Source organism: Lampetra planeri, chromosome 2, assembly GCF_965212315.1.
Source record: "Lampetra planeri chromosome 2, kcLamPlan1.2.h2, whole genome shotgun sequence".
Lineage (NCBI taxonomy): Eukaryota > Metazoa > Chordata > Hyperoartia > Petromyzontiformes > Petromyzontidae > Lampetra > Lampetra planeri.
Genome location: NC_136108.1, coordinates 32,124,876 through 32,135,038, shown reverse-complemented (window position 1 = coordinate 32,135,038; position 10,163 = coordinate 32,124,876). Strand labels below are relative to the sequence as shown.

Genomic DNA, 10,163 nt, shown 5'->3' with positions numbered 1-10,163 from the left:
TGCCAAACGAAGGCCTCCCCAAGCCACCTCTCACCAGCCTTTGATGTTACTAATCTGCCTAGCACCTGTACCGATTTCAAGGGTAACAACGGTTTTGCTTTGTCAGCGGGCTGTACGTGTACAAAGGGTCGCGGGAGAGAGGGCCTGCGGAGGTCCAGCCACTCACCCAACTGCTTATCCTTGAGCGCCAGCTTGCACATCTCAATGCGAGCCGAGTGGTAGGGCACGTAGCGATCCTGCAGGGAGCCCACCAGCACCACGTTCCTGAAGTGCTGCAGGCCTAGAGGCGGGGGGGGGCAGGATAGAACCACGAGTTCACGCACGCGCTCACGCGAACACAGCCAACGACGAGTACGTGCGAAATAAACCTACAGCGGATTTTAAGCGGGGTTATAATATCGATAATCGATCGTGTCAATAATCGTTTATAGATTCAGTTATCGATGCCCGAAAGTCACGGAATCTACAATGGAATCCAGTTGGATTTTAGAAACGATGTAAAGCGAGTGTTGTCGAAACCGCACATCGCGTTTGCATGCGACGGGTCACGTGACACCCTATTACATACTCAATATATATCAATCAAAACAGAAGACGTTTGCCAGTCCAGGCCTCACTGCGCCGTGTCAGTCATGGAGCTTATTTGACCATAATTCACCACGCGAGTCAGTGCTGGTTAGTGGTCGGTAAACTGATAATCAGTTTTACATTTTTTTATCTTACATACAATTATCGACAACACAAAAAACTAGCGGCTATTAAAATGTTTCTGGAGCGTGGAAGGCTAAAATGTGTCAAGTGTGGTTTGGCTGGAGAATGCTGAGATATCTCATCGAAGGCCAGTTAAAAAACATATGATGCCATCGCCTGTGGAATGCTACAAAGCAGAATTGACTAAGGACTTGATCACACAACCCCTGCTATCCAGAATGGAGCATTTCGCAAACCATTGATTAAGATTAAAAATCGATTCTTACGCTCAGAATACACGCGCGTCAAATCACGAGTGTAAGAATCCATTCTTTATTTTTATTCACGTAAGTTATTTCCCCAATTCCACGGAGATGTTTGGTGCATTTTTTCAGTAGTAATTTATTTATATTTACGTACAGTATTATTATTACAGTACAAGTATGTTCGATACAAAATAAGTATAACAAGCGTTACGCAATCATGCGCACCCCCATGGACTATGCAACGCCTTCTACCACTCATTTGTCTTTGGAATAATTTACTTAACAAAGCAGAAACAGAAGCTATTGGGGCATAATACATCCCCATATTTGCAAATAATCCTTTCCCGCTGTGGTTTGTTTCACCGAATTAGGAGCAACTCTTTTGATCAATTGGGCTATTTTGAAAAGGGCAAGTCCCGAATATCGAATCATCTTGTTGAGAGTTGTAATGCTTCCCCCCCCCCCATTACAGTGGGACAGAAACGGCCAATGCATTAATGCTTTCAACCTTAGTCGGAAGGCAATTAGAACAAATTTGGCCCATAGCTGTTCGTATGCCAAATGAGACGATGTGGGAAAAAACTGGCACCTGGTTTTTGGCTGAGCTTGTAGAGGAAGGTCTGCCGAGGGTCAGGATGGTCTCTGCACGTCAGCTGGAGCAGCGATCCAGACTTCTTCCACTTCTGCATGAACCACAGCCCTGACGCACAGACGCACGCACGATGTACAAACAATTGATGATCGATGATGCAGCGCAAAGAATCAAGCCTGGAAAGAGTTACCTTACGCGCACGCTGTCAGTTGGCAGAGAGACGCTGCTAAGAGCATGCTTTCCAGTTTTTGTGCATCAATAAATAAATCAACAGGGATTACACAAAGCAGCAATCGTCGCCCCATACCTCCAGACTGATGCCCCTTTTCTGGCCAAATGCCGAGTCACCTTGTGCCCACAGGGACAGCTGCCACTAGGATTGCCCTTATAAATGTTTGAGATGTGTGTAAAAAACAAATTGTGATCAGAACAATAATTATAGGGACAATTATTTTTGGCGAGCAAATGAGCAAGATCGTGAAGGAATGAGTGAGTGAGCAGATGACCAAGTGAGCGATTGACTGAATGCGTGAGTGAGCGTGCGAGCGAGCGGATGGTACCAGTGTTGACGAGAGCGCTGCTGTTATAGAGGGTGCCGAGATGTGGGCCGGACAGTGACAGGAAGGTGTGCAGCTTGGGTAGGAAGCAGCGAAAGCGTGGCCTTGTCAGCACCGAGCGCACGATCAGCGTGCCCAGCGAATGTCCAATGAAGCTACAGCAGCGGAGAAAATAAAAAAGAACGACATCAGTGAGAAGCCCCGCACTGCAGCGAGATGCTGGTCCGCTTAAAATCCACGAGTGCCGCAATGATGAAGGAAAATGTTAAAATACTCATCTTCACAAACTTTCCTGTACGCAATAATGAATTTTAACTAGGTAAAGGCCCAAGTCCTGATTATTGCTTGCTCCCGCCACTGCTGCTAGAAGGGCCTCCATGAGAGGGAACTCCCAGAGAGCCCCTCTGGAGGGAATTTGTGGCCTATTCTTCAACGGCGGCCTAGCGTGGCAGTCCCCACACTCTAATCCACCACATGCGACCTACCGATTGACTAACTGTGGTGTACTAATTTAGACTGCTGTACGGACATGAAAGGGGGGAATTTAATCAAATTACCTCATTGTTTCAACTGTTGCAACGAGAGAATGAACCGGCGGCCTCTGGATTGCAAGTCCAGTGTGCTAACCATTACAGAACTGCAGCATCCATTACACGCAGAAAATAACTGACAAGTCAATTATCGTACAGATGTAATAAAAAAACACGCTAGTCACTAAAAAGGTTTTTCTACATGCAGCCTCCATAGGTAGGCAGGGTAGCGCATTGGCAACACTCATGCCTCACAGCAAGGGTTCGATTCCTGAATCAGGCGCCTTTCTGCGTGGAGATTGTATATTCTCACCCATGGGTTTTCCGGTTTCTGTCCACAGCTAAGAATATCAGAATATGTATTTATACTGGAAGAATCTGATGAGCTATACAGCTCTTTTTCATACATGTCCAGTAGCATACGTCATTGGCATTGGCCAAACGTCCCAATGCAGAATCCTGCCGGAAGTAAAGGAGGACTTATTGTATGTTTTAAAGCACGTCACGACGTTTTAACGTCTAATATATTTATCCGGCTATATTGAAGCAGTGTACCGACCTGATCTTGCACAGCGTGAGGCTGTAGATCTGAATGTGCTGAACTATTTCATCCAGCAGGCGATCCGTCATCGTCTCAAAATCGGCAAACGTGTCGTTCTGATTGGCGTGCACGCATGCACACAGACAGACACCGGCGGGGGGATGCAGGGCTCTCATTACTCACCAGCGACTCATTCGGCGCCAAGTAAGCCACTCGCACCATTAGGTGCCAAGTCATAACATGCGACTTTGTGCTATTTTTTACGTTGTTGAAACTCAATTTAAGAAAATGTTCGTTATTCGCGGGTAATTTTTTTTTTTCTCTCTCTCAATTTGACTAAGAAATTGGGCATTAAAATGACCGAAACATATTTATGAAGCAAGCAGTTAATCTGTATTGCTGGCAAACTCACAGACCACTCCACAAATTTCAATACAGTACCATTTGAAAGAAGTGTGGTTTGCAGTTCATGTGAATGAGGTTGAAATTACATGGAAGTGTTACCTTTGATCTGACAATTGAATAAATAAGCAGAGGATACATGATCCTTATGGCGGTACCCCGGGGTACCAAATAATACAAACTGGCCGAGGCAATTAAATATTTTATTTCTGGGACACTATTTTTTTCAGGGGTGTACTTAACTCTGCGACTGGGGTACCAATCAATCTGAAATCAGTGCTACTCCGTGATGTCGAAACGCAGCGAGGACGATTGTGCCGAAACCCTGAAGGCTCGTACGCACCGTAGTGGTGCATCGTGTACAGCTCGTCGAGATGAGTCCATTGCCGCATCGCCGACCATCAACAGACTAAAAATGACTGCATCACGGACATTATGCGAGAGCCGGGGTACCGCCATAAGGTTCACATCTTCACATCTGTCTCTGCACGTACAAAACATTGAAGTATTCCTTACACAACCCATCAGCCATACCATGGCCTTCTGGGAGTGCATACTTTCAGCAGCTCTTTTTTTTCAAGACGAGCAAACTCTGGACCGGTTTCAACATGCAGTGTCTCATCAGCAGTCAGACTTGCTTGAATCAATGTTGGTGAACTGATGCTTTTTACGAGGCAAGGACCATCTCATTACAATATGGGTCCTGGATGATGAAATATCCACACTATGTACAATACCTCACCTGGTTTCTCTCTGACATGAGGAAGTCAATCTTGGCTGTTGGGAGGCCCAGCTCAATGTAGGTCTTCACCAGACGCAAGTCGGCACTGTTCCCTAAACAACGGCACAAAAAGCAGGCTGGCAGTGACGCTACCGCATAGTATTTAGCAGTTGCGCTGCGCAGCGTCGAAATGCAATCACAAAAAACAAAACTATGTGAAGACAGAGAAAGTGGGGTCTGGGGAGAAGTGGGGTCAGGGCAGGGAAACACAGAAAACAGGCCAGAAAGCAACCAAAAAACTGGGGCGCTAGCATCGACAACATTAAGGACAATGAGCTGCGGGGGACAGTCAGGGCAGCACTCGCGAGTCCCAGGGGGGACGGAGGCCCATTCGCGAGTCCCAGGGAAAGCCACATATAACACACTGTCAAAACCCGACCGTGAAATTACTGCAGACTATCATCATCATCTGTGAAACGCAGCGCCATCTGGATAGCCTCGTGTTATTATTATAGCGCTAAAACCCATCGTGCTAATCGTGCGTTGATCATTGGGGGGGCTGGAGGGGCTGCCGTTGTGGCGCAATCACGAACAGAGTTGCGGGGGCATCCTCAGGGAGGCCCATTTGCCGGCGATAACATACCGGCCACACAATTTCAGGATCTCCGAAGCATCGGCCCAGAGACGCAATCATCCTCCCGTGCCGGCCGGGCCCCATTGCTGGACGCTCCCTTGCGCACGCGCATCGGTGACATTCGAACGCATGTCTCATACCGTCCAGGCCGTGCACGCACACCACCAGATGAATGGCGTCGGCGTCGCTGAGACCGTCCGGCGTCTCGGGCGCGAAGTAAGGCACGGCCGAGGCGAACGTCGCCTGGTCGCTGTACAGGAAGCCCGGGAACTTGAGTTGCTTCTTCACTTCCTCCTTCGCTCGCATGAAGCTGGGGTTTAAGCGTTAACACACGTGCGGGGAACATCAGCACGGAGCGTTGCCACCGAATGGCTTTCCAAGCTCGACGTACGGTTATGAACTCAACCGCTAATTTTAAACGCCGAGGGAAAGAAGAAGTGAAGAGTGTGCGACATGAAGCATTAAGCGACAACTTTGACCTGGGACGTCAACAACTTTCTCTGCAAGGGGTGGCAACCGGCGGCGTTCACTCGTACCAGTCAATTAAAACAATATAAATAGTAAATGTTGACATCAGTAGTCATTTCGATCGACAGCTCCACATTGTTAAAAACATTGTAGAAATTGTAATAATGAGTGTCGAATAATAGAGTTTAAACTGAACTTGAAGATGCACCCAGGAAGTGGAGCAAAACGTTGGGACATCAAACTGGACAACACGCGATACAACCCGAATAACACATTGGCCATACATCAGAACCAAGAAAACCGACACATCAGTTTGAATTTAGTCAAATATTCTACCCAAGATAACTATAGAAACAAAGCAAACATTCGCACGGTGACATTTAAAGCGGAATTACCATTGCAGCTGCGGGTTGTCATCCACGTCTTCTTGACCCCAGGGCGATCCCTGGGCGGCCGACGAAATTGGCTGCCTTGTGATAATCATCGCCTCTGGTGTCTCGGGGCTGGGGTGGAGCAGTTGGGCGCGTGAACCCTGAACTGTGGAGCCTCCGCCCCCATCGTCCCCGCCGCCCCCGCCGCCACCACCAATCGCCTTCCGCGCCACCGCCATCCCGGAGTGGACGGGCGAAGTGTCTGTGTCACGTGGCGCTGACGAAAACGCCAGGCAGGTCGGTGTGCAGCCGACGCAAGCGCCCGTGCCGGGGGGTGCGAGCATCGCCGCCCCCGTCGAACTGTCAGACGGCACGCCTCCTACCCCGCCGTCGAAGGCGGGCGATGTTCCGCCGATGGGCTTCAGTACCGTCGCACTCTGGCTGAGGATCACGCTGCTGCCGTGCATGGGCGAGAAGCCGTCGCTGAGCGCGCCGTCTTCCGTCGCGCTGTCGAACGCCGTCCTGTCCTCATCCTCGTCGTAGTAGCCATTCTGGATCATCTCCAGGTCCTCTGTCTCGGTGTCCGAGTCTTCCCCATCCCCGCTCGTTCGCTCCGCTTCACCCTTCGAGGGGCTGCTCATCTCGCTGCCGCTGGCATCAGGGTGGCCGCCGCCGCCTGCGCCGCCGGCGCTGTTTCGTGGCGAGAAGTGATTTTCCACGATGCAGAGTCCAGTGGCGCTGTTGTTGTTGTTGCCGCCGCGAGGGATGGGGGGGCAGCCTGCCCCAGCTGCGCAGTCCGTTTTCGCGCGCTGGTCCTGCTCGCTTGAGAAGGCGAGCGACTCCGCGGCGGAGTGCGTGATGATGTTGAGCGCGTTGTCCGAGCGAGACAGCTTGAGCGCCACGTCGTGCTTGAGGCACGGCTCCGTCGTGGGCTTTTCGAACCGCTCGGCAGCACGGCCGGAGGAGGAAGGGGGGGAGGAGGAAGCGAGGACGCCGAAATGCATGGAGGCCGAGGACTTGATGGCGCGGGACAGCAGCACGTCCCCGGCTGCGTCCTCGTCGCACGGCAGGGAGCTGATGGAGGCGAGCGACGACTGCACGCCGCTGCTCAGGAAGCTGGCACTCTCTGCCCGTGTCAGGTTCGCTTCGTGTCGCGACTGCGGTGCATCCGACGCGCCCTTTGGCCTCTGCGTCACGTGACCCTGGGGCACCTCCTGGCTTGGGACCTTAACCGCCTGGGAGCTGCGATCCTCGAGTGACGTAGCCCCGATGAGGCAGAAGCTCATCTCGCTCTCAATACCAGAGTCGGAAAACACGAGCGAGGAGCTTTTAAGCAGGGACACGTCGCCGGTTATTGAGGGCACCGTGCTGCGTTCTGACACCGGAGCTTGGGCGACGGTCTCTTCCGGCTTCGTGCGCTTGTTGCCGCCCTTCACGTCACGCGGCAGGGTGAAGAACAAACTCTTGGTGTAGTCTGGCGACCATGGCTCCGAGACGGGGTCCAGGGAAGGCAGCGTGACCGCCTGCTCCGTCACGCGCTCACCCCGAGCGGCTTGCGTCCTCGTGGGCGTGAGCAGCGTCACTTTCTCTCCCCGGTACGGGTCGCTGCGGCTAGGCGTCACCTCGATCCGCCGCAGTCCGGACGCCGGGGCCGGCCCCGCCTCGGGTCGGACGACAGTCGCCGACAGCGATCGCGTCGGGTGGGGCCGGTACGTCAGGCCCACGGCGGAGGGCACGGCGGCGCTTTTGGCTTCGTCCGTTTTGTTCCGCAGCAAGCTCGTCTCGGAGGAGGTGCGTGACTGCGAGCCGGCCTGGCCAAGATGCTTCAAGCCCGAGAATCCGTGCGAAAACAGCGCTTTTATCCCCGACTCGCTTAAGTCGGCCGCTTCAGCTTTCGAATTGGCTGCCTTGGGAGATCCCTCCGGACTTCCGAAGGGGGCGCACTTCTTAGGGCTGGGAAAGCATTTTGTGGGCACCGCCGCCTTGGATGCCTTGCCCTCGGGTGAGCTGCTGTGATGGTCGGATTTCAAGTACTTCTTGAAGGAGGCCTTGGAGAAGCTGCCCCGCTTGGCGAGAGATGCAGGCAGCGTGGCGTAGCGCTGGTCGGCGTCCAGCGTGCGCTGGGGCGAGGGCTGGGGCGAGCGTTGGGGCGGGAGCTGTAGCTTTGCGTCACCCGTTGCGGCGTCACCCTCCAGATGCCGGTAGCCCAGTAGCACCACGGAGCCATCTTCGTCTGGCCTGTCGGTTGAAGGCGACCCGATCGTGAGATTTCCACTGCTGCCTCTGCCACCTTTCCGCCGGCTGTTAATGAACAACAGGTACAAGTAAGAGAGTTACAGAAAGATAACCTCATTGGCTGTATTCTTCGTTTTTTTATCTATGAAATTCACACTTAACACAAAAGATATTCCTTACAAAAACAAAGAAATAACCAATATCCATTGAGCTGGGTGTAATGGCGCATGCCGGTGATCCTGTGCTTTGGAAGCAAATGGTTGGTTTGGCACTGTCCATGATTTTATTTCGTCCAAGGCCATCCCGTCCCGTCATGTGCATTCAGGAAGCAGCTGATGGCAACATCTTTTCTGATGAGCGTACGGCAAACTCTTGCGCATGGCTCCGCGCCTACGAGTTGCGATCATTAAATGTGTACATTTTGGGAGACTTGCACGTGTGAAAATAAAATTGTTATACTATCGTCATCGTATTGGGAACATGGGAGCAGAGATGGCACCAACCTGGCGCCGAGCTCGTCCGCCTTGCGCTGCCTCGCCCTCACGACGCCGTCGGTGGCGTCACGTGGCTCCACCGGGGCCCGGCTGTCGCCTCCTCCTCCTCCGGTGCCGCCACCAAGCTTGGGTGACCGCTGGCGGGCGGCGGAACGGGGAGAGCCGCCCGAGAAGGAAGTGGTACGGCGCTGCTCGCGGTTCTCAGGCCGCTCGATCTTGATGGTGAAGGAAGAGCGGCGTGCATTCTCCCGCACCTCCTTCCAGGAGATGGAGGCGTCCGCAAGGTCCATCCCAGCGTCTCCAGAAGAAAAAAGAAGAGAATTTGGAAAATGGCAGCGGCGGCGCTTAAAACACTTAGCTCCGACCGGCGGGATTGGCAAGCGCTTCGACTCGTTTGCACAGGGTGGAGAGAAAGACTGACCGACGTAGTTAGAGATCGCACTTCATAGCGTTGCTCCCAAAAACAACGGAGAAGCGTAAAATAATAAATGACAGCCCTTTGTCGATCGACTGCTGGATCAAGGCCTTCACACAGTGTCAGTCTTGCGGGGATCGTTTAAAGTGCTGGTCAGTGCAGAGTGTGATTACAGTCGCCACTGATGCTAGCCACGGCCGGGAGTCGAACGCAGATCATCTGGCTTCAGAGAGCAATGCCACCATGCCACCCACGTCATAGAGTAAAAGGATGGTAATTCCAATTCTCACATTAACATCATGCTAATCTCCCAGTTACATGCTAATTTCTGACTTTAACATCCTGCTAATTCTCTCACATTAACACAGCTTATTCAATGCTAAATTCTTCTGTTGATATGTAAACTCCTTTGTCAAGGCGCTCTTCTCCTCCCACCCAGCTTAAAATACGCTGCCAAGCTTAGCAGTGTTCATTGGAGCGCTGTCTTTCAGACAGCTCTGTCTTCACCTGAGGACGGCTGCTTGTGTTGTGGCCGAAACGTCGTGAGAATTGTATTTTATTATTTTATTATTTCCCTTCTACGTGACTTTACCGAAAGAACCAAGAAGATGAATCCCTGCAGTCACGAAAGCTTTAAATCGAAAAATAAAAATTCCAATAAACTTTAGCGTGTGGACAACAACGTTCGACATATCCTATGAATTGAACAGGAGAGTCGATATCACTTGAAACTTTATGGATGCTTAGTGTAAATCCATAACAGCTCATAGGTGCACAATCAGTAATATGGGCGAGCAAGAATGCTGAACCTGGTTGTTCATCCACTGCTCGCTGAAATAAACAGCAGAGAGACCTTGCTTTCGTCCTCTCTGCCCCTCTACCCATCTTCCTAATGGCACTTGCACTTAACACACCCAGCTGAATAAGCCGTAATGGACCATCAACTGCCGCTCTATGCATTACCGATTTTTTTTTCCCCCACAAATAAATCTTCAGCGAATGCCAATCTCGTGCAGCCGGTGGAATGGTTTCTGGCCACCGGCCAATTGCTGAAGCCCTGCTTCGCTGAACACATCTCAGGGCTCGGGCCTGCGAGAGCTTGACACTCCTCGATCGCTAAGGAGCAGCTGCAATGAAATAAAAAAACACTAAACCGATGCAGTGCAAAGCACCCACTCCTCTGTCTACAGCGGCGAGTGTGAAACCCCCGAAAATTACAATCTCCTGAGCCAAGATTTGTGCATAAT

General features: G+C 51.7%; 1 protein-coding gene across 2 annotated transcripts in view; it reads right to left on the bottom strand.

Moving 5' to 3' along the window:
* The window catches only part of LOC144731833 (protein FAM135A-like), a 54,818-nt gene that overhangs the window by 10,384 nt on the left and 34,271 nt on the right, over positions 1–10,163 (bottom strand). For both annotated transcript variants that reach the window (XM_078613111.1, XM_078613119.1), the window contains exons 14-21: positions 8,511–8,799; positions 5,797–8,073; positions 5,074–5,243; positions 4,321–4,412; positions 3,195–3,292; positions 2,109–2,260; positions 1,546–1,656; positions 167–280 (exon numbers count right to left, since the gene is read on the bottom strand). In XM_078613111.1, the coding sequence (XP_078469237.1) occupies positions 167–280; positions 1,546–1,656; positions 2,109–2,260; positions 3,195–3,292; positions 4,321–4,412; positions 5,074–5,243; positions 5,797–8,073; positions 8,511–8,799 (3,303 nt within the window). The remainder of the gene's footprint in view (positions 1–166; positions 281–1,545; positions 1,657–2,108; positions 2,261–3,194; positions 3,293–4,320; positions 4,413–5,073; positions 5,244–5,796; positions 8,074–8,510; positions 8,800–10,163) is intronic.